This window comes from Aythya marila, assembly GCF_965140915.1.
Source record: "Aythya marila genome assembly, chromosome: 4".
NCBI lineage: Eukaryota > Metazoa > Chordata > Aves > Anseriformes > Anatidae > Aythya > Aythya marila.
This window is the reverse complement of record NC_139045.1, coordinates 49,595,165-49,619,841: the sequence shown is the minus strand read 5'-3', so window position 1 is coordinate 49,619,841 and position 24,677 is coordinate 49,595,165. Positions and strand designations below refer to the sequence as shown.

At 39.6% G+C, this 24,677-nt stretch overlaps 1 protein-coding gene across 17 annotated transcripts in view; it reads left to right on the top strand.

Moving 5' to 3' along the window:
• Positions 1 to 24,677, top strand: part of DCUN1D4 (defective in cullin neddylation 1 domain containing 4) — a 35,370-nt gene that overhangs the window by 507 nt on the left and 10,186 nt on the right. For 2 of the 17 annotated variants that reach the window (XM_082759868.1, XM_082759876.1), the window contains exons 2-5: positions 7,887 to 7,957; positions 8,867 to 8,906; positions 14,915 to 14,944; positions 16,307 to 16,421. In XM_082759868.1, the coding sequence (XP_082615994.1) occupies positions 7,887 to 7,957; positions 8,867 to 8,906; positions 14,915 to 14,944; positions 16,307 to 16,421 (256 nt within the window). Of the gene's footprint in view, positions 1 to 103; positions 598 to 6,010; positions 6,123 to 7,886; positions 7,958 to 8,866; positions 8,907 to 12,665; positions 12,835 to 14,914; positions 14,945 to 16,306; positions 16,422 to 24,677 lie in introns of those variants that run through there. The other 15 variants (XM_082759878.1, XM_082759877.1, XM_082759884.1 and 12 more) reach the window with 14 other exon arrangements.

Sequence of the window (24,677 nt, the reverse complement as noted above, 5' to 3'; positions counted from 1 at the left end):
GGGGGGAGCGCGGTGCATTGTGGGAGGTGGAGTCCCGCCCGCCGCCGCCCCCCTGCGCGGGGAGGGGCCGCGGGACTACAACTCCCAGCAGGCGCAGCGGCGGCACTCCCCGGCGCCGCTTCTCTCCAGCGGCGGGGCTGCCGTTAGAGCCCCCCAACCGCCGCGCGCCCCGCCGGCCTTCTAGAAAATGCGCCCAGGGGGCGCCGGCGGGGAGCCCTGCCCCAGGAGGACACCCGGAGGGCTCCGTGAGAGGCACGTACACCGCTCCCAAGGGGCTCCGGCGCTTCTGAAGGGCGGGTGGTGAAGGCTGCGCAGCGATTTTTTAAAAAATTTCTCCGCAGAAAACAAAAATTCTGCCTCAGCCTTCAGCTGTTGCTGCTGCCCTTTCACAGCGTCCCCTGGGATATTCGGATCTCCCACCCCAACGTCTGTATATATATATATATGTATATATACATGCTGCAGGCAGTTCGTAACCTGCTATACGTGGTATTTAACAAGGAATGTTTTCCTGAATTAACATGCTTCGTTATCAGTAGATTCACAGCAGTGTTTTTTTTTTTTTTTTTCCCCCACGTTGATTAAATGCTTGCAACGGTAAGTGGCAGAATGTTCCTTGTGATCCTCCTCTGCCCTTGTGATGTAAGCTGCTGTTACATTTTTTCGCTCGTTTGTTTTTTCTTGCTGCGACTGAGCATAATGCTTCTTCGCATTAGATGAGAAGCACAACTTCCCTTTTCTCTATTGTGAATGTTTGTTTAAAAGTTTCTTCAACTCCAATAAGAATAAACAGAAATGCCTTCTGTTTGCGAGGAATGCAGTAAGCTGAGTTAGGCAACTAAGCAGTCCTCTTGCTGTCTCTTATTTATTCTTTTGTAGCAGCATGGGTTTTTATTTCTGCTGTTTCAGCACTTGATTCACATTTGATTTTGCCTGAGTAACTTGTGTTAACTTTAGGTGAGTTACTAATTCTGTAATTTGCTTTTTTCCCCGATCGCTTTGGAAATAGGAAAACAAAGAATTTTTTTCCCTGCATCTTGAAGTAGAAGAGGAAATCATGCTTGATTTCTGTAAAATGCTTTGCAAAAAGTGAAGTGCGAGGAAGTAATATACATCCCATGAAAATGTGCAACTCTTGGATCAAATTTAAATATTAGGGCACTTAATGGTGATGGTGTATTTCTTTCTCCAATGGGTAATACTACTAACAAAGGCTTCAAGCAGAAGCTTTATTTTAAATGTACCTGCTTGCAAATCTCAGAGAAGCGTTTTCTTTCATATTGTCCAACTAAAACATTTTAAATAAAATGTTAAGTCTGAGATTAAATACAATATCTCATTCGTAAAGTGGCTTAAAAAAGCTCAACAAGCCACATCCCAGTAGGTATATTTTATTTTACTTTTAAATATACGTTGTTGTTATGGTCACAAGTCTTTAATTTGTCATCGAGCCTGAGCTGGCGTGGCATGTTTCTGTGCCACTTGTTGCAGATGCACGGCTGCACAGACCCTGAGACCCTGCCTACAGCAGGGGCTCGCTCCTGCCCATGAGATTTCTTCTTCCACTGCCCCGCTGCTCAGGGGCTTTGCAGGAGCGCTCTCTAATCCGGTCAGTCAAATTCATCTGGGTTAGCTCTCGCCCCCTGATTACAGTGGCTGAAGTGACATGTTAGATTTTTGCCTGCAGTGGATTAGGAAATGGCCCCTGCTGCTGACAGCGCTGTGGGATCTGTAATTTTGGCAGCCAGGAGGAAGCACGCAGCTGGGGCAGTAACGCTGGGGCCTGGCGTGGCTGTTCGTAGGCTGTTGCAGCTCCCTCATGGTGCAAAGCGGGTCCGTGTGGTGCTGGGTGCCCTGGCAGCCTGCACTGGATCTGGACAGGGTTGCATTTCTGCTGAAGCAGCTGGAATACAGGATACAAAGTTTTTATTAGCTTTGTGCCCTTTGTAGGATGACAAACACCACCTAATCTGGCGTGAAGTTGAGAGCAGCGCTGGCAAACTGCTCTGTGGCCATGGCTTTCAGTGATTCAAAATTAACTCACTGATGCTTCTCAAAATGAATTCGGTGGTAGAGTGAGTTAGGCTGGACGAGCGCTTCCCATCAAATGGGTGTAAAACTGGTTCTGTATGAAATGCCTTGTAACTCTACTGTCCACGATCTTGAGCTGTAGGCTGAAAGAATGTCTGTTCACAACCTCAGCAGCACAAAATCACTGGAGGGCTGTTTGATTGGGTGATATATGCTTTAGAAGGAGGTTTAAATTGGTTCTAATTTTCCAGCGCTTTTACTCATTCTTTTCCAGCTGTGGCGGGTCATTCCGGCGTTGTTATGTTCTGGCAGGAATCTCCCCTAGGAATGCTTATCAGATACATGCAGTGGGTACACAAATGGTGGTGTTTGCAGCAACAGCCAGATTGCACCATAAATGCACTCAGTGCTGGGTCTTTTTTTTTTTTTTTTTTTTAAAAAAAAAAAAAAAGCCACAAACCATGAGGCAGCGTGCAGGGTTTTTAAGGAGTATCTGTTGCTGTAGGCCTGACTTGTTCCAAGTCAATCAAGCATAAATGGAAATGCATTCAAACTAAATAGTAGCTGTGCAACTTGTCTGCTTAAATTGCTCCAAAATTCTCAATGAACTTTAATCTGCAGTAGCTCTTCTTGTAAACAAGCCTTTGGGTCAGGGTACACATTAAGCACCTAGGTAAAATAAGGATTTCTTCCTGTGGAAAAAAGATGAATGCTTTTTTCCCTGTCTGCGTAGCATGCCGTCATTTGGAAATATTTTGTTACAGGTGAAGTGGTAACGTTGCAGGGAAGGTTTACGTTAAAGTGGTGTGTTTTAGTGTGCTGTTATTTCAGCCACGTTTTGGTGGTGGGCCTTTATTCCAGCTACTTACACCCCTCTGTTTTGCTTCAGAATGCTTTAGGGTGTAGCATTTGGGCAATGTACTCAAGTTTGCGGGTGTGGTTTCAGATACAGCTGGTGTCAGCTGTACCTCTGAGCTGGTCCATAGGCATGTGTGCATGCAGGAGAAAAGCCCAGTGGTACCACAGCTCTAGCTGTAACGGCTGGCTCCTGCTGGGCTCGAGTAGGACGGGCACCCCACTTCTCTGCCTGGCTCATTGGATGCCCTCATGGTCCTGTGGTGGCTGGAATTCAGTTCTATTTTCCTTCCTTTCTGAACCAGGCCCAGTGTTCAACCCCATCAAAGCGAAGATCTTCCTCTGCTTCCCAGGCCTTTTCATCTGCCTCTCCTTGCCTGCTTGCTTGCTCCTTGCTCCGGCGTGGTGGAATGGGAGAGGTGCATCTTCTGCAGGCTGCTGTGGTACAGGGTGTCGCTGCCTGAGGGGATTCAGCTGGGGATGGTGGAAACGAGTTCTTAATCCTGGCTTTGACAGGAGGTCAGCTCTGAGCTGCTCAGTACACTGCACCTGGGGCATCTCTGCCTTTAGAGGGGTTGTACTTCTGCGTAAAAGAAAGCAAAACTGAGACATGCATTCCTTTAATAACAAAACACACTCAGTAATGAGTACAGGGATTCTGCTTCCTGAATGGAAGGACTGAGGACTTTCACCCAACAGGCTTCAGATCGGAACTGCAGAATTCATTAGTTGATTACTGCTAGGGTAATTCTGTCAGCAGAGTGCAGAGCATGACATCGTGGCGTTCAGAGATGTCAAAGCGATTCTTTTTTGGAAAAGTAAAGCTTATTTAAAACCGGTGAGGAAGACAGTGCTTTGAAGTATTATTTCCCCCATTACTGCCAATTTCCTTCAGTTCTGTTATTTGAAGCCGAGGACTGATTATATTAAATGAAAGTACAAGCACAAACATTCCCCTTTAATTTTCAGGAGTGAATCTGTCCAGCGTGTGTTTCTATCTAATTGTTTTCTGGGAAGCTTACAGAAACATCACAGTATTTGTGCTGAGTCAGAGAAATCCTAGCAGCCGTGAGAATTACTCCTACGACGACTTCCATACTAAATTTTTAATGCCCAGTTTTATCTAGAGCATTTACATGTTGCATCTGTCTAGGATAATATTTTCAAATTTACTGTTTAGATGTGCAGCTACTGGAGGTTTTCTGTGTGCTGAACCAATCCAGAAGCTTTTAAAGGAAACTCCAGAGGCTGCTGCTGCCATAGTGCTACTGCAAATGTTGGAGGCGATGATCGTGTGCCCAGGGGCTGGGGGCTGTCAGAGCTCGGAGGTGATAATTCTGACAGCAGGAACTAAGAGATGTCAGGCAGGTACGTGTCAAGGTGTGGGGAGGCACATAGCTGGAAATACTCCTTTTCTAGATATTAATTTGTGGTCTCGTGTGAATAGTTCGTCAACACGTTGTTTCCTGTAACAAAAATTAGAGCATGGTCGTCGTCTTTTCCTAAAAATGTGACTTGACAGGTTTGAGTTTGGCATTTCAGATAGGAAACTAGGGCATTCAGCTTCCCTCACCTCTGCCATTTGCTTATACTTCAAGAGACGTATTGAGGTTTTTATATCAGCTAGTTTGAGGTTTGTGCTTTTCTGGGTGTGTCTGGCTGAGGTGAGCAGAAGGAGGTTTAGCTTAGTTTGGTAAGGAAACGAGCCCAGCCAGCTGCTGCTTTTTGCCTCTCTGTAAGCATCAGGTCTGTGGTGTAAATTGTAATACTGAAGTATTTTAAAGGTTATTTTTAAACTTGTTGATGTTTACATTTGATTAGTATCTGATTGGGACTAATTGACTAACCTGAACTTCAGCTCTTGTTCAGAGTACTAAACTGCAGACCGAGTGCCGTGGTGTTAGGTTGCTTCTGGCATCTTTCCTTTCTGGTTTCCTGTAGTACTGGAGTTGTTTCACTTAGAGGTATATTTTTTCCTTCGGTGTTTCATTGTGGGTTATTTCAAACTATTTAACAGAATTTGGAATTTCTATTGCTTCGGTTTTTGCTAAAGATAGGCTAAGACCTGCAAGAAAAATAAGCACATACATTTTTGTTGATGGATTTGTTTGATGTGCACCTCCTGAAGTTTGTACCTCGGGAAGCATCCCAGCATATCTTCTGTTCAGTGTTTGTGCAGCGAGCAGGTTTCCTTCTTTTGGGCCCAGGTGAAGATTTTTCCTTTTCTGCAGGAATAAAACCAGAGGCAGCAGCACTGTGTCCTATTTGAGGGAGGAAGGATTTTTTACCCCTTGTTCGTTGAGAAACTCTTCTAAGTATGCCTTTTCAGTGGTATTAGGATGCTTTGTGTGCCATTGCTTGCAATACACATACAACTAAGGCTTAGAATGGCTCAGAAGGGGACTTGACCTGTAATTTAACTGGGTAATTCATTGGCAGCTGCTCACCTTTGCTTTTGTAGCAGTAACTGGAACAGAAGCTTGCTTTCTGTTGAGGATAATATCCCGACTTTGCCAGCTTCCCATGTGGGAGGGACAACACTTGAGACTCTGGTTTCATTCTAGAAGCCTCAATGCTCCTGTGGGTAACCAGGCAGTGTGGAACTACGGCGTGATGCTTGTGTAAGAGCTGTAGGATAAATCTGTAACTCCTCAAAGTCCATCATGATTATGTAATGTTTTTTGAAGTAACAGATTAAAATTGTAAGGATGTTTCCAGTGGAGGTGTGAAACACGCTGGTATGGGTGATATGTTTGGAAGTGCCTAGGAATGTTTTATTTCAAAGGCAATACCTAGTCCATGTAATCCTAGTTTAAAAACAATAGAAAAAATATTTTTAAAAGTACCATCTTAAATTATTTAGTATTAATTTAGAAGAAAATATTTGCTCAGTGTTTTCAACTTGTTAGTTCCAGATGTAGCTGCTTTCTCCGAAGACCTGTGTTCTTCGTAGGTCTTAGGCTAGACAACAAGGGAAACTTGAAAATTACATTTTGATCTTTAATGGTTGTCTTCACCCAATCCTCCCATTTCCCCTCCTCCCCCTTTTAAAAAAAAATTCCTGTCTCATGTTGGATTGAAGGCCAGCTAAGAAACTTGGGGTTGTTTTTCTTTCTTTTTGCAGAACGGTTCTGCTTAGTATTGTTTGACTAGCAAAAATGGAACTTAATTGAGCACTTAATGCAGAAAAAATGTAGCGCCCTGTTCAAGATGCAAGATCTTCCTACCATGGCGTGGTAAGAAGATACGGCTTGTCTTTGTCTTGATATAGATTATAAGCACAGCTAAAGTGTGAAATACCATCGTCGGCACAGCTGACTTAGAGAAATTGTCTTGCTGTGATGGTGAATTGGGGAAAATGCACTAAAAAGTAGGCAGCTGTTACTGAAATGAGACTTTCCAGATAAGACAGCAAATGCAATGTGTGATTCATGTGATTCCTAAAGGTATCTTTGGAAATTCTTTTATTCACCTTGATGAGAGATTTCCATGCTGATATGCGCTACAAGAATGGTTACAGCAGGCACTTCCTTCAAATGCACTTCTTAAACTTATAATGGTGTTTTTTGCTTTTCGGGGTATTTGACATTTCATAAAGTTGTAGGATACCCTCAGCTGGGACCCAGCTCCACACAGGACCACTGAAGAATCAGCCCATGTGTCTGGGAGCATTGCCCAAACACTCGGTGAACTCTGGCAGGCTCAGTGCCATGACGACCTCCCCAGGGAGCCTGTCCCAGTGCCCGGCCACCCTCTGGGTGCAGAACCTTTCCCTAACACCCAGCCTGACCCCCCTCTGTCCCAGCTCCATGCCGTTCCCTCAGGTCCAGTGCAGATTTAGCCATAGATTCTGGGTCATTTCCATCCAAACGCAAAGGATGAAAATGTGGGAATAACAGTTTTTTCCTTACTTGCATCTTAAATAAGAAAGCCAGCTTCAATGTTTCCCAGTAAAGATGCTTCAGTGCATCAGCTGGTAGCAGTGCCGCTGGGCACACATGGGAATTTTGCTTGGGAGGCTTGTGCTTGTCACACAGAACGTGTCTCTGGCTGTGTAATCAGCATGCTTTTCGACACAAGTTCCAGTGGGGTTGCTAGTTTGCTTTCAGTTTAAAGGGAAGTATCTTCTAGTAGTTGTTGTCTGTATTTCTTTCAGCTGGTCTGTGCCAAGCTTCTGAGATTCCTGCTGGTTTGCATCCTCTCTGAGTGGATCCAAGTTGATCTTTTTTGTGGAAATTACTACATTTCTAGTTTTGTTCTTGGCACATTTCTAGCAAAAATAGGTGGTCTAAAAGAATAGAGGAGGATTAGTTTGTCGCTTTTCTTTTTTTTTTTTTTTTTTTTTTCATCCGAAACAAGCTCAAGTGTTTTATTTGTGGAGCATGGAAGCAAAGTCAGTGCCTAAGTTAAGGCTTCTTTCATGAAGTGTCAGGATTCTTTTTTTTTTGGCTTTGGTCTTAGCTGCTGTGTTGTGACTTTTGGTTCATTACAGAAAAGTTATGTTTCAACTCTGTAAGTGTATTCCCGTAATTCTGTTTTGCCAAGAAAAGAGCATGGATGCAAGTACTTGTTTATTATCTTTTAAAAAACAAGTATTATTACTAGTGACTTTATAATGTTATGTGAGAATTAAACTGTTCCTGGAATAGCTGGAAGAAGAAGATTAAGAAGCATGGAAACTTTGTAATGATACCTGATTTTAAGGATAAAAGTTGTAAATATTTAAATTTTTCAACTTCAATATAATTTTGTACTTGGGTATAGTTCTGTTTTGCTGGGAATCACCCATGCCATAAGAACAATGTGCATGTAGGATCTCCTCCAGGTTTAACTTGCTCATTTCCATTTGATGTTGAAAATGTTGATACTGAAGGAGAATTGGGTTGGCTTTGGTTTATAGACTTGTGATGATTTTATTAAATTACCAGAACATATGAAGACCTTGGATGCTACAGCTGGAAAACAGGCAATTTAAACCTTTTTTTTCTCTTCTCCTCTAGATTTTCAACTGAATTCTCACCTATCAACACTGGCAAATATTCACAAGATTTACCACACCCTCAATAGGCTGGTAATGACTTGCCATTTTCTCTCAGCTAGGGTTATGGTCTAGAACACTGCTGTGGTTGAAATCATTGCATGGTTACACTTCCTAAAACTATGGCTGCCTTTCTGTCTGAGAGGCTGTGGGTTTCAAATAGAAGAATTAGGAGATGAGCAGTATGTTGAAAGATTATTCACCAGGGGTCAGAATGGAGTTTGAGGAGTGTTCTCTGCAACGTTGGATTCAGATGTTTTTTTCAATCTGAGTTTTCCTAGATCTGTCAGATACTGATGATAATAATCATAATTATCCAATTTCTTACAGTTTTTGTGGAAAATACTGAATGAGTGAGCTGTCCTCTTGCAACCATGCAAAGAGTGAAACACGATTTTTGAAGAGTGTTCCTGCTGCTTTTACACTGGTTTTACTGTAACCATATCTGGAAGTGCCTATAAAGCTTCTGTTCATACATTGCAAATTTGGTGGAAAAGACACTGCCTAAAAAGGGGGTGATTTGTTTCCAAGATTGCAGTTGTTTGTAACCACTATTCTTGGGAACAGCTATGGGTGTTTATCCTTAAGCAAAGCCACTTCTATGGTAAATTCTAAATTGAATTTAAATGGGATTGTTTAGAACAGCACTGTGAAGTTCCCCATTCAGTGAATCATTATTTCCACTCTTCAAGTATGGTTTGTTTTAAAAAATATTTCAAAATATTTTTCAAATGACGTACAGATTATTCGTGGACTTCTTAGGTAAATTTGCAGGGGTTGTTTGTTTAGATAAATGGAAATCCAGAACAAAGTCTCTGCAGTTTTAGCTAGATGCTCCTTAAATAATGAAGTTGAATATCAAATTGAAGTAAAGGTTAAAAGCATTGCTAATTGAAGAAGGTCGCTATCTTGTTTAACTGTATCGCTCCTCTTCTCTTACAGAATCTGACAGAAGACGTTGGTCAAGACGATCACCAGACAGGTATTTAATAGGGATGTAGTAGAAATAGACCAGAATAATGTAATCCTGCTTTGTGAAATAAGTCTCTTTAACATTGAAACTGAAATTTTAGGCAGCTAAGGGAGTTGTAGAAAGCAACTGCCAGTTTTTTTTCTAATTTTTCTTCAAAATAACTGTACATGCTTTCAGTTTCTCCACTTGTGAAGAGCTCATGTAGGTTTCAGCTGTGTGACATTTTTACTATTTCTGTGCAAGTTCTTTAGAAGACTTTATGAAAAATTTCTCTCACTCCTTGGACTCAACCCATTAGACTAGCAGAATATCCGTGTTCTTACAGTGTTTTGACTCTTGAAAGAGCATCAGTGAGAACAGAGCAGAAACAAGACCTCTTGGGGTTATTGTGTTGCCTGTGACCGAGTTTAAATGCTGTATTCCAAACAGCCCAACCTCCCAACCTTTTTTTCAAGTGATTTTGATGGAGAGAATGTTTTTCTGGTTCTTGTGCAGATTTTTCAATAGATGTCTAAGGGCTATTTCTTAGTTCCAAATTTGTTTTCTGTTCTATAAAATGTCATCATTTTTGAGGCCTTCATTCCAGGTGCCTGGTACTAGCTTGCTGCCAATTCTTCTTCACCAGCATTTGAGCTTTGCGGCTTGATAACTTGCAGCATTTGTTGCCTTCTTTTGTACTTGTTCCTTATGAGCTGGCATCTGCCTTTATTTCTTTTTCTTCATTCCTTTCCGTGTTTCAGGCATGATACCTAGAGAGGAAGGAAAATAACTTGTTGGCTTCAAGCCCTGATCATTCAGCAGAACAGTTCTTTAAAAGTGGCCATATCTATCCAACCATCTGTCTCGAAGTTGTTCTCTATCCTGAGGTGCTGGCTATGCGTGCTGATGTTACCCTGAACACTTAGGAGAGTGGAGAGAGCTGTCAGCTCCTCCTGGAGATTTCTGGGACAACCTTGTAAATTTAGCACACTCTTAGCCTAGAGCAGTAAGAGATACGTAGGACTGAGTTGTTTTTTGATCTTACTGAGATCACTTGGGGCTTGTATGCCCTCCTCCATACTGCAACAGATGACTTTATTTCAAAGTTGCACTGTCTTACCCTGCCCATAAAAGGCTTCTATCAAATATTTTCTGTCAGTGTCCTCAGTGGTTTCATATTTGAAAGGAGTTCATCCCATTAAACCTCATCAGAAGAGGCTGAGGCAGCTAGTTCCAGACAACCCTTTTACTGTCCGTTTGTTAGGACCGATCCCCGTGGTGATCTAGGTGCTTGAACTAAACACAGATACATCCTGATTTTGTGTACAGAAATACATTCTGTAATCTTCGCTTACTTTTGATCACAAAAAGCTGTTGTGAGGCGTGAGGTATTGGTCTCGAGGCAGTCACCTTCCAACACTAATCGATAAGAGTAGGTGTGCTTAATGTATTTGCGATTTGTCCTATCTCTTGCTTGGCACTTCTACTGCGAAAGGTTAATGTAAGAAATCAACCTCAGAGCTCTCATCATCTTTCTTGGAAGGTGTTTGAGCATGTTTTAGATTTTAATGAAATGCTTTATTCTGACATTTGTGGTTATATTATTACCGGCATTGTATTTGTTTTAATTAAGCTTGAGCATGTTCATTGAATGAGTTTGGGCAAAAAACCTAGAAAAGAATTTAATTTTTTTACAGTAGCTATGAAAGAACCTTTAAAACCAGGAAGGAAGTATGAAATCAGAGTTGAAAATAGAGGTTGCTCTACAGATTAGAACATATTTAGATTTCATTCCAGTGTTTTTTATGCTTCTGCCCTGTTTTATATCTCCTTTTAGAAAACGATGAAACCCCAGCATATGCATAAGTTCTAGCCTTCAGTTCAGTTGAAATCTGCATTTGGTTTCCCTCCTATGAGCACAGGTAGACATGCAGGGGGATGTTATGGCCTTTGTGAGTATAGTGTAGTGACATCTCGTGTCCATTTCATATGGGACTTGACAATTCTGAAACATCTTACATAAGAGTCTTATGTAAATCTTAAAAAAAAAAAAAAAAAAAGAAAAGAAAAAAAAAGTTACCTTCACAAATTGTTTGATGTATTTAAATGTTAATAATTTCTGTTCTCCAATAAGAACTGTCAAGACCTATTCATTTTGTTACAGACTTCACAGTAGTGAATAGATGCTGTGTATTTATTTGAGGTTTTCCATCCAGAACTCATTTGGCAGTCACGTTAGGTCTGCAAAACATTCCTTGGGTGTTACCGAACCAATCTAGAGGTGATTTTTGTTTTTTGAGACTTTTTTTTTCATGCTCTGAGTGTTTTGGAGCAAGCCTTGTCCTTAGAGATTCCTGTGCTTTTTCTGATGTATATATGGTTAATATTATTACAGTGGGGGCCCTGTTTTGGGAGTGACTTAATACACATCTAAATTGTGTTCAGGCTTCTAAAAGCTATTTAGAAAAATGGAGTGTTTCAATTTTAGGTTAACATTTGTAATGAACTTCTAAATGCTTATTACATTTATTTTAAAGCAGTTGTTTCTGATCTAATAAGTGTACCAGACATCTAAATTATTTTGGACGATAATCTCTCTTCTAAGTATTAGTATTTCTTTTCCTGGAACCAGAACATAGGTATCTAAGAGTTAAAAGATGGAATTTTCAAAATTCCTTCAGTGATTCGGGAACTAACATGGACCTCACTTCAAAATACTTGTCACCTGCTGTAATTACACTCACATAAAATGTATAAATGTGTTAGCATTCAGTATGTTTTATATATCTGAAAAATAAGACTGTAAATGTGTTGTGGGGCTTTATCAGCTGTTGGTAAGAATCACGGGCATTCATTAAACAATTTTTTCCGTTTTTTATATACATATTGAATTGGAAAACTGGCTCTTGGTTTTGAAATGGTAGTCATTTATGTCATGACTACGAAATTAGCAGCTTGTCAATAGCTTACATTAAAGTAATAATTTGATTATTAAATTGTAACTTGCTTACCTATCCAGACTAAAATGTCTTGAAAAGTAAAAGTGCATAAGTACATATCCTGTCACCTGGCTGGTTTAACGTAAGGAGGTAATGCCTTCAACAAAAACAAGGCTTCAGTGGTTTTATTGAAGCTTGGGGCAGAGTGGTGGGGAGATTATTTTGCCACTACTTTTTTTTTTTTTTTTTAATTGGTTTAAAGAAGAAAATTTTCTTGAGTCCAAAGCAATTCTGTAGTCTGGAATTCAAGATAGAGAAGAGCTTTTTTCCTGTATACCTGATTTTACAAGAAGATTGCAAATTGTTTGATGCTTTGATGAGTATCTTGTTTTTTTCTCATCTTGTATCTGAAAAACAATGACTGTTAACTGTGTTTGTGGTGGTCTTTTTGCATCATTAAGTGAGCAGCTGTATCTTTCCAGTTGCTTCAGCATTCACAGTTTGTAATTATTTTTCTTTTGAAACATCCATCTACTTAAACATCAGAAGAACAGGAATGTTTACAGGCATTATTTAGAAAGAAGGTGAAAATTATGTCAGTAAATCACTTCTATAGGGACACAGCTTATAGAATTTGTTTTTATTGACCACTGTTTTTTTGCTTATTTTGGTTTTGTTGCTGTTCTAAGCGTGTCCCTCTCTGTGGTGCTTATCTTGCGCATTGTTTTAAATTTCTTGGGGTGGATTTTAGCTCTTGAGTTGATATTTCCCTTTGTCTCCTGCAAATCGTTTCCTGCAAATTTGGAAGTACTGAATAGAACGTTTGGCAAACAACATTTATACTCGGCAGGCTTTTGGCTGATGGTGGCTTATTCAGCAGCCATTTGGAGGCTCTACCTTGCAAATGCTAGCTTCAAGTGTCAAAAAAACAGTGAGAACTAGGAGGGTTCTGCCAATCTTGAGTTGAGACCCAGGAGTAAGAAACTTTGAAGATAATCACATCAGAGAAGCTGCGCTCGGTAAGTAAAGTTCCTGTCAAACTTTGCATGAAGTCTGAGGGAGCTGCATGTGCATTTGCAGATGATCAGGCCTGTGAGAAGTGAAATAAGTTGTGAATAGCTAGACCTAGAGTTTACATGTAGGATTAGACAGGTCTGTTTGGAAAAGGTTATTAAGTTATTCTGTAAAATCAGAAATTGCAGGAATTGAAACAAACCCAAACTCAGATAGATAGGTGTTAGCATTAGATGGGGGTAACAGAAATATCCTGCTTTGTTCACCTTCCAGAAATTATTACAAGGAAATTATAACTACACTTCAAATTCAGTATACTGACTCTGGTAACAAAAATATATATTGCTCAAGTAATGTTCTTGTAGTCATGCTCTTAGTAGTTAATAGATCATTCAACAGCTAAAACATAGTGAAGATTTGGTCCAAAACTCAGTTAACAAGTTGTTAAATCTCTGAAAGCAAGTGCAGTCAGTATGTTTGTCCACCTGGTGTCTGTGTGTGTGTACATACGTATTTAATAGCCGCTTACCAACTTCTGAGTGCTCTCTTTTCTTCCCTTTTCTATCAGTTTGAGAACTGCAACTAGATACATTCAAACCAAGAAAGGCTCTACGTTTTTTGTATGAGTTATTGGAGAAATTGGGGTATGATGAATTCTATTATCACTTTAAGCCTTTTTATCAAGTTTGGCAATCTTCCTAAAACTGTCCTATTATTTAATGAGAAAAGGACTTCAAACAGGAATTCTTGAATTATTTTTTTTGGTTTGTTTGGGGTTGCAGAGCTGACAAAATGATTGTCCCATTCTGTAACATTCATTTATTTATTTTCATCTTCTGCTGTGCATCTCTTTTTCACAGAAGCCTTGCATATTTCTTTTCCCAATCAAATAACAAGCATTAGTGGAAGTAAATGGGAAAACCCTAGAGGGTTTGGTTTGGTGTTTTTTGTTACATTTTACCAGCATCCAATGCCTGTGGCCATCATAATAGTTTTTTTAAATAGAAAGGTATTTAAAAAAAATCAAATTGTTGTCAAAGGAGTGAGGTGGTTGCAGGTTGTCTTCCAGGTACTCAAGTACATGAATATTTTTCAAAATAATGTGTTCATTAGCACATATTTTTGTTTATTAAGTTTAGTTTGTGTCTGGGTTTTGTTCATAGATCTGAATCTGTTGGCTGTCTTTAGCCATCTGTTAAGTTCTGTTGTTGTCTTAAGTGTTTTTAGTTTGTGTAGGCTTTCAAATAAATACTTACTGCAAGATGTAAAATGTGATTTAAGAAGCCATAAAGCATCATACTTAGAGTAACTCATGCGAATACAGTTTTGTGGTATCATTAATTTGCAGGCATAATGAGGTGGAACAGGTAACATTCAGCAGATTAGGTCCCTAAGTTTCTTTAATCTGGGTAGCCAAATGTTTGGGGCATCCTATGAATATTTGATAATCTCTGGTTTACCTGTTTCAACTACCCCTGATATTTTTGAGAAGACGAATATTACTATTGTTAATATCCAGCCATTATTATGTTTTCATACGGTAGGAATTTATGGGTATAATGCTGGGAAGTTTTTTTTATAACTAGTTAAATGATATTATCAATGCATAGTACTCTTAAAGCTTTCTTTTGAAAAGGTAGTGTCATTATGGACATACTTTCCTGAGAGGATGATATTATGGGGGAGCATTAGTTTAAAAAAAAAAAAAAAAAAAAAAAAGGAGGGGAAGAAAATAATAGTAAAAATATTAATAAAGAAGTATAGGAAGAATTTTTGAACTGTAAAGGGTGAAAGGGTGGAAAGAGTATTTTTATGAACTGGAAAGATTAACTGTTCTTAATAAAAGTGATTGTAAAGGTAAGATCATAGAAGGCATACTAAGTGCAAAACCTTTATTAGTTGAAACCAAGTTAGAACCAAGTTAGTTAATGTTAATAAGTGGTTTGAACATCTTGCCTAACACTAGAAAAATCCTTACTTTCATATGCATCAGAGTTTCAGTGCATGTTTAAAGTAAAGTACATGTAGAGTACTTTAAGGCCTGTGAGGCTGTAAGGTTCCTTACATGTGTTTCTCCTATAACAGGAGAGAGACTTTCAAAGATACGAAGAATAGGTAAGCATAAGATTGCTGTTAGTATTTGTTGGGAATTGGGCCTCTGGTTTCAGTCTGTTCCCTTGGTGTGAAAAAGCAGTAAAAGTGTTTTTGCTTGCTTCTGTGCTGTGTTTTAAAATAAAAGATTTTGTGGGCATCTTAATAAAGCATAGCTAAACTTTGGATGCTGTTGAAGCTAAGAGAAGGTAGCCTAGGCATGCTGTATTTCTTCATGTTTCCTTGCAAGTTTCTTTGGCATTGCTTTGTCTCTGGATTTTTATACCTCATCTCTCCCTTCTTTTCCTTTTAAAATTCTCTGCATAACACTTAGAGCTTTGATAGCTCGTTGAGCTGCTCTTACACATACCTTTCTTGGGTGTCCCATATGGTCTTCAGTATATGAAAGTAGGACAAAATTCTGCCTGGAGTGTTAGCCTGTTGCTTTCATGAGGCGGCAGAGACAAACAACTTGCTGTGGTCAAAAGGGCTGATCCTGTGCTCTTCATTGTGCTAATGCACAGACAGGATTGTGTTATTTATTCATTTATTTATTGGTTTTGCTTGGGTTAATTATTTACAGGTTTGGTGAGCTGGATTAACACACTGAAGCTGACAAAAGGAAGAAATAGGAATATGCAGCTGAGAGAAGGGGAGTGGAGGACTGCCACTTGACCTGACCATCATGTGTTTTAAAGTGGCAGTTTCCTACTTTTGAACTCCTCACTGTTTGAGAACTATCCAGTCCAACCAAATCCAAATGATACAGCTACTTTTTTTTTTTTTTTTATTATTTGTGGTTGTAGCTCTTCAAAACTAACAAAAAAACAACAACAACAAAACAAATCACCCAACAAAAACCAATCCCCCTCACCAAAAGCAAATCTACCAAACAAAACCAAGAAATGAACAGAACCTTCTTTTCCCCTTGCTCTCTGTATAACAAAGGAAACTTCGGGCTTAAAAGTGAAAAGGTTATGTTTTCTAGAGGTATGCTGCTCTAGTTTTTGGGTCATGTCTGTATTTAAGAAAAAAAACAACTTAGAAGTTGTGATTTGAATTAATTACAGAAAATTTGGACTGAAGACTAAAATACATTTTCAGGATAGTCTTAGTTCTTGCCTTTTGTTAGACTGAAGTAGCATTAGCATAAATGTATATTTTGGCATAGTTTTGGCATAGCACTGACTTCAACTGAAATCTGATCGTAGAACACCATGTAAAACAGATTTTGCTCTGGAAAGGGGACCATTTATTTTGTATTTTAAATCCACTAATGTCCTTCCTTCCCTTTCCTTTGTAATATTATGCCTATTAGTGGATGCAGTTTATCTGGTCTGCAGCAGTTTCATTTCTATGTACTGGTGTTTTTAATTCCCTCTGTAGGAAGTCTCCGGTCTTGCAGTTCATCAGACTGCTTTAGTAAAGTGATGCCTCCAAGGAAAAAGAGGAGACCTGCAGCAGGAGATGATTTATCTGCTAAGAAAAGTAGACATGATGGGTATGTCATCTTACCATGGGCTAAGACTGGTGGAATATCTAAAGAAGAACATCTGATATGATCATGTTTTCAAATACTAATGGGAATGGTATTCAAATTTGATTGGTTTCTTGATGTGGAACCACGGCCTGTGATTAAATTTTGGGATATTAATAAGTACATCTAGGTTCAGTTTGCTCCTTACCTTTTTCTAGTCATACAAAAAGCTTGCAGGGAACTTGTGCTCTTGTTTGCCAGCTGTCAAAAGAGATGTACTTGCTTGTTCAAAGACTTCTGAGGGATACAGTAATGTCTTCCTCTATATGTGCATAAGATCTAGATTGGGCATTCTCAATCTATAGCCTGTCAGAAAAGTGAATGTAACTGTAGCCCCTTTGCAGCCACAGTTCTAACCTGAAGTTCTGCTAGTCTGTCCCTCTCATGTTGGTTTTGTGCTGAAGATTGCCAGGCAAGGTGATAGCTGATGGCCGGGTGGTGACTGAGGTGGTGCTGCTCAGCTTCCCTCTGAGTGGGTTCTAACTGTGTGCACGATCAGCGTGCTCTTTGGCATAGGTGCTGCACTTCTGGAGATGGTGTATTTTCTGTGTATGTTCAGCCTCCTTTGCATCACGCAGCAGCCATTGAGTGTGCTCCTTGTCTACAAGATGCAGCCGTTACTTAGTGCACTGAACTCAGAGCTTGTGGGAGTACAGGACAGTGTGCTCCTTCATGACAGCTGCCATCACACCTCGACAGGAGGCCTTTAGTATATACGAGTGTCCTGATGTAGAAAAGGGATGCATGCAGCCAGAAAGTTTGGTTGCCACTGCATAAGCCAGTGAGCAATGAGCTCTGTTACACTCAGTATTGCAGGTGCCTCAGAAAACACAAGCTTCCATAACAAGTAGATAGGCAGAAAGATGCATTTCTTTCCCGTCAGCCAGAAATGAGGCTGTGTGCTTTCCTTTTCTTTCACTAGCGTGAGTAATCATAATGCTGGTAGCCAAATTAAGCCTCTGGTTATGCCTCTATAACCCCATTGTGTGTAATAGGGTTGCACAACTGTAGCTGTACTGGTATTTATTAAGTGATCTGTTGGAGCAGAAGGAAGTTTTCAACTTTCCCTTTCATTGCTTTGCATATGTGAAACTAGCAAGAGCAAAAAAGCAGTGCATGTTCTAAATATTTATTTTGCTTTTGGAAAAGTTAAAAGTGAAAATAGAGTAATGTTTCTAGAACCTATGTAGAGAGGTTTACAGAAATTAAATCTACGTCCCTTTGCTAAGACCCTGATAATAAGACAAGCCAAAGCCCCTAGAAGGTAAGGTTGTCTGTAGTAAGAGATACTGATCTGTCAGAAAACAATGAGAAGCTGATTTTGTACTCTGTCAGTACTACATATAATCATTAAGAGCTTTTTGAAAACATAATTGGAAGTATTTTTTTTGTAACTAATGGATCTGGTCTTCATTCTACTGCAATCTAAAGTTTTCTTAAAGCAGATTGAGGTTTTCCCCCTTTAGAAGTGGAGGTGAAACCAGATTTAACAACCATGGGCCACAGGGGAACATCTTTCTGATGTGGTTCCAATTTTTGTATTCCTTCTTAACTTCTAAGGTTTTGGGGCTATCTTAGTTTCCCTGTGTTTAAGCTTCCTTTCTTTTGTTTTGGTCTCCATGAAAATAGTTTGAATTTCATCGTGACTGGTGACATGAATTCATTTCCTGCATATTCAGCTTAGTCTTAGAACCATATTTTCTTTCAAGGAAGGATTTCTTCAAAGTTGGCTTATGTGTCCCTGTAGCCTGTGAACAGGTTAGACAACAAGCAAACCATCCCTTACTTCCATGCCTTTTAGATGGAGCTCATGCCTGTTCTGTTCAATTTTTCAAGGTTGGACATCTCAATGTGTTAAGCAGGAATCTACTTGAAGTCAGGAACCTGTACAGCAGTGTGCTCTTGTAGACCTGTTTGCAAAACTCTTTCCTTTGACGTTATGTACAAAGAATGCTGTATGTAATAAAACCAGTATGGGGTAGTGCAATGCCAGTATATGGAATAAAGGGTTTCTGGGCTCATTTCTTTACCATTGCTGCCATTTTAGAGGCAGACTTCCTAGAAGCTGCATGCAGGTAACTCACGTCTCTCTTCAAGGGACATTAGCCTATGTAGAATGTGTAGCAAAATGTGAAGCAAAAAAGGTAGAAAGGTAGTCAGAGTCTGTTCTTGAATGTCTGCTTTCAATGAAAAACAAAAAGTGTGCTTTTAAGGACAGACAACATTCCTGAACAGAGGGGTGATTTCAGATCTTTGTGGAATGATCCATGTTTTGTATGTTTCTTAGTTGTAGCGGCCAGCTCACAGGGGGAATGTTAACAAATAAATGCAGTAAGTGTTCATCAATTTGCTTTCAGTGTGGAAATGTTGGGTAGTACTCTGCAGGTTATCAAAGGAGTGTCATTATTAAGGGTGTCATCATAGCAGAGACTGAATGTTGATGATTTCTCATGGTTTGTCTGCACAAAAAAAAAAAATTAATCCTTTCATGGATAGTTTTGTTGGATGATACTTTCAGTTTGCGCTGTTTGTGTTCCTATTATCACTTTAGTTATGGAATACTGACAGTAATGTTTTTGAGATATTTATTCTTTCCAGAAAGCTTAGTTCAGCAGAGATCTGTGCTGAAAGAAAGAGACTTCTAAAGGCTCTTTAAACTTACAGACCCTAAATACATATGGTAATGAAAAGCTTGTAATAGCCTTCACTTTCAATTCCAGGCTGTTACAGCCTCATCTTGAAATGATTAGTGGAATAACGATGCTGGCTATTGAGGAAAGTATTTATAGGAACAAATCTAGATGTTAGTGAAGTTATTTGGGAGTGTTGTTCTCATGCATAGACTACCTATGAAAAAATAAAGATCCTGTTGTTCTTTAGCATCCTACCTGTGCACAATAAGAGCTTGGATTCTATTAGTATTTTCACCTTGAACCATGAATGTAGTATTTGAGTGGGAGGGATTTTTTTTTGCCAGATGATAAGCAGTGAAAATAACTGTGTTCACCTCTGGATAGCAATAAAATTCATCTTGTCTTAGAGAATGGTATTTTAAGTAGACTGTTTAGTGCACACACAAGAAAATAATGACTTGAAGACTTGGTTTGTATTTCCCTCTTGGTTTGACAGTCTTGACCTTATTGTTCTTACAACTCTCACAGTCTGGCGTATTTTCAAATTGGACTTGCAAATCTGTATTCTGTATGTTACTCTTCCATCATTGTGTTAAAGGGCATAGAAAAGGTAAAAACAAGCTTCATCTGAAGATAGTTGCTAGGTAAGAGTATATTTCTGTGTATCTGTTATGCCAGAGATTGGATTTTGAGAAAGATGAGCCTTGTAACATAATGTCTCCTTTCCAATAGTCTCATCTGAAAAGAAAATAATTCTAGTCATTGCTCCAGAGTCGTGCTGAGGGGAAAAATCTTACAGTTATAGATATTTGGACTGTAGAGTGATGAAAACCAGGGAAGTATATCTGCTTCCTTGAAAGCTGTGTTTTCAAGCAATTAGATCCACAGGTCTAATACATCCTGGATGTGTGTGTGGATCACGTAAAGACATAGTAATATGAAAAACAAATTTGTTTTGAGTTATCAGCCCCGTACTGTATAGTGAAAAACTGAAGTTTCGGAAACACAGTTAACACAATATTATTAATATAGGAAACTAAAATAAGAGCATAACTAACCTTCGAAGTTTTCAAAACCTTTAGTATTCAGAGGCTTCTTCATTCCTCTGTCATTTACCAGCTGGCTTGCCGTGCAGGCAGCCTGTGTTACCTACTGTCATGGATGTCTAGACCATATTCCTTGGAAGCAGATGTTTTCAAGTAGGCACAGATGTAATTGCCTTTTTCTATACCTTTTCAGTGACTTAATAGTTATGAAGAAACTTAACTGGAAGTGTGTCAGTACGTATGCTGTTATACTGTTTTTTAAGCGAGCCTCGTTAAGTTCAGAACATCAGTTTAAATGTTTCGGGATGATTGTGAACCTTTACATAGGGAGGGATAAGACACCGATGCATACAATTTACCAGTCAAGTGAATTTGTCCTGCAAGTTGCTTTAGACAGTCTTCGTCATACCTTGCAAATAGTAAAAATCTCTTTTTACTTGATTATACCATCATATTTATGAAACTATTGCTAAAACTTTTGTTGTGAATAAATTAAGCTTAAAAAAAAAAATCCTTTCATTTTGTTGCATGGATGAAAACTCAACTAAAGCTTTAAAATAGTTTAATTGCAATTAATGAAAGTAGTAGGGACATCTTCTTCAATCAAAAGTTTACAACGTTCAAAAAATAAATAATCTGAAAGCAACTAGTTAGGCAGTGCAAAGCTTAAAAGGAGGTGAAGTTCTGGTTGCATAGAAACAAAGCAGTCCAGCAAAGCTGCTGTTGGTAAACTTTTTAGTATTTTCATTCAGGAAACTGGGCATCTGAAATGAGTGGGGTGTAAGTCTTCAGGAGCGGTTACCTTTATTTATTTTTCCTCTTCTTAAAATAAGCTAATGGCCAGATTCCACAAGCAAGAGAATATTATGTATGACCTAAGCTTCATGCTTTCGCTGACCTCATTTTGAGTATTTCAGAGCATGCAGCCCAGAATTGCTGCTGTGGTAGGTGGAGCTTTAACAAATTCCAGTATAGTTGAAGCTTGCTCGGAGCAGGAGTGGATTCAACTGTAATAAATTGAAGGGAATTACTGCTTTTTCTTTTTGCTGGAAGTATCCACGTTCTCTTAAGATGGGGTCTTAGTCACCCCATAATAGCTAGGTGAAATCTTCATGCTTTTGCTTTCCCACCAAACCAGGTACATAAAGAGGAAAATAATCTGGAAAAGTCATGAATGATCATCTATTGAAAGAAATGTGAAAGGCTTAGATACTCAGGTTTTGTATTATTTTGTTTCAGTCTAAACATGGCACTTTGAATGATAAACTGAACGCTTCATCTTTATTGCAGGGATATTTCAATTCCATAGCTAACAAGAGTAATTCAAAAATAAGAAATGAGTGTTAGGAGTCAGCTGTGAGGTTGGTGTCTGATTTTAAAAAGTTGGGATTCCTTGCCCACTGTGCAGTAAGCCAATCTGCATGCTATATTAAGATACTGTTTATATCAGAATTGCATAAGTCTGCGTACCAGGTGGTTTACTGCAAAGCTGGCAACACTAAGGACTCTCTGTGCCACTATTTATACTGTCCCTTATCACTCTATTTACATGTTTGTGCAATCCTCTAGCCTCCAATGGCTACTAATTACCTGACATAACAGAGTCATTATGCCTATCCTCAGAGAGGAAAGGTCCCTTGTTGGTCCAGGGTCTCCCGTCCTGGGGGTGTGATTTTTACTATTATAATGAGGATACTTCACATTAGAATTCTTTTAATCTTTGTTTTTCAGCCATCTGCTCAGGTTAGGTTGATTGGTGACGTGTTAAGTCAGGATGTTCCCCTCAAAAATGTCAATGTAATGGTCTTCCTGATGAGCAGTTCCTCAGTTAATCATCTTTAGATGTCTCCAAGTCCTGGGTCATCTTGATCTGTTCTCAAAGTACATATTTCCTCTCCTTCACACAAAACAAAGTATACGCTGATATCAGTGTATACTTGAGCAGTTCGTTCACTTCTGGTTTGTGACTGAAACTCTACAGGTTTCTCTTATGGACCATCAGTGCATAAACAAGTTACCAAACTGTAGTGTCGTCAGTGTAATTGCCATGCTTCTCTTTGAAGGTACTGGTGCTGGGCATCTTGAGACAGCTGTGAGCCGCTGACGACTTGCTGTTTAAACCCTCAGATCTGTTCAGTAGATGCTGGGGGTTAACAAAGTATTCAGACATCTACCCTGTGCGCTCTGGCAGTTTGTATTCATCTGTGTACCAAGAGACATTGTCCTTAGCATGAAGACAAGGCACATCATCTTACAGTACGTACAGAGACATTCCAAAGACAGGAGAAATATTCTAAGGTACAACATGCATGCCAGACTTCTCTGTCAGTTTGTGGTTTTCACCTCTGCACATGCGTTTCTTGAGACAATCAGATCTGGATTGATGGTAGTTCAGAGGACACAGTCTTTGGAACCACCTCTACCCAGGGCTGCCAGGTTGGGCTGGCTGTGACAGCTGAACTGGGCTTCCTTCGGCTGTGATCTCAGATGCTTGTCTAGTTACTTGTCTGTATCTCCCTCTCATCTCACTTCCCGAAGCAATCGAGGGCTTAGGAGTCTCTTGCTAGTAAAAATAGCTGGTTTGTCTAGACTGGGAGGGGAATCTCATTTGGTATTTAGAGTAAGCAGGGAGTTAATGGGCTTCATCTATACGTGAGAGCTAACTAATACCAGGTTTGCTTTGGTGTTACCTGCTTCTGTCATTTTCCTTTTCAAGTGATCCTCGTCTCACAGAATACGTGCTCTGCTGGTAGTTCCTTTAGGTGGAGAGAACAACATCTGTGAATCACCCAACTGTTTTTGTTGCTTTGTTGCGTAGTATTATTTGTAGCCTGTTTTCATTATACCGATAAGGTGTCACATCCACTTGTAATCGATGTGTAGTAATTAGCTTGTAGCAGAGATTAGGGTGGCCCAAGATGATATCCTTTCTGTTTTCTGAGTTTTGTGAAGTAGTTTCTTACCATCGTAGCTTGGAAGATCTTTAATCAATTCTGGTTTCTGAGAAACAAGATTCCAGCAGCCTGATACTAAGTTTCTTGAACAATAAGTTAGAGGAAAGAGCATTTTGCATTGAGTTACTTGGCTGTGTGTTGGGCACAAATGGACTTACTCATGAATATTGTTGTTTCTTCCAGTTCCTAACTGTCTTTAGCCTTTAGTACAGCAAATGAGCTGCAATTGCTTATCAGTCCTATGAAAACTTGTTATGCTTAGACTCAATGAAAGTATAAAAATGGGTGCTTTTTTGTTCTAATTTTCCATTCCTCTTACACATACGGTTTCTCTTACACCAACTGTTATTGTTGGTGTCTTGGTTCAGGCTACAGTCTTAACGCTGCCACTTGAAGATGCAGGAATCCTTTTTCTGAAATACTTGGATGATCCAGAGCTCTGTCAATAAATGGTTCTCGAGGGTTCCTTTCCAGACCTGCTGTTCACCTACTGACAGCTAGTGTGTTGATGAGTTACGTGAGCAAGCAGGGAAAATGCTTTCTTATCAACCCTTCGTAAGAAAAATACATTTATTCTTGTGGTGAGTGTCTGTCTTAGGGAGCCACGCTAGCTTTCCATGCTCTAGGCCCTTAGACTAGGTACTTAGACTCCTTGAATAAAGATGTTGAATAGCTCCTGCTACAGTCAGTTTTCAAGTTTGTATTCCAGTTGGTGTTATGAGTCTTGGGTATATAAATATTTGTTCCTGAAACGTGGATGGATGGCATTTGGCTGCAGGGTTTCAGTTTGTTGCAAGGTCAGCATGTTTCAGTACAGTGGTAATTTTCCTTTCAGTCTTGAAATTTCTTCAAATTTTCATTGGTATTTGTCTTCCAATTAGCAGTTTTTTTGCTCTGAGCAGTATTACTTTTCTAATAGGTAATTACTTTTAAAGAACTATGACAATACACATGAAGTAGTTCATGTGCTGCTGTCAGTGTGATGTGTGCCATTAACTAGATAGGGTTCCTTGTAGCTGATAGCGACAGGCACCAAGGTAGAAGATGCTGGGATCAGTGTACTCCAAGCTCGTAAGTACAGACATCTTTTACATGCCTTTCAAGAAGGAGAAAGTAGTGATGAAATCATCTCCAAATTAATTTTATCAAGTTATTTCAGATGGGCTAATTGGTTCAAGGAGCACTTCGTTTTCCTCCCCCAGCAGGGTTTGACACCGTAAGAGGAAGGGGCAGCATGCTTGGAACATACAGAGCTGTTCCTGGCTACCTGCTCTAGTCCAAGCCATTTGTTACTCGGCTCTTTTCAGCTTCTGAGCCCGAGCTACTGCAGAGTGGTGGAAATAGTTCAGAGAGTGTATATGCAGCAGTGAGCAATTACTTGGACTGCTGAGTCTCTTCCCTTTAGCAGGCTGGCACAAGTGGTATTGTCTCTGTTTCAGAACTGAAAGTCTAAACGGGATGGAGTAACTCATCGACTTCTATTGCACATTTTGTGTTTGAGGTGTTTCAGATACTAAATTCAGGAGACTGGTACTTCAGTGGCATTTCTTGAATGCAGGCAAAATTCCTTAAGCTTTTCATCTGAGG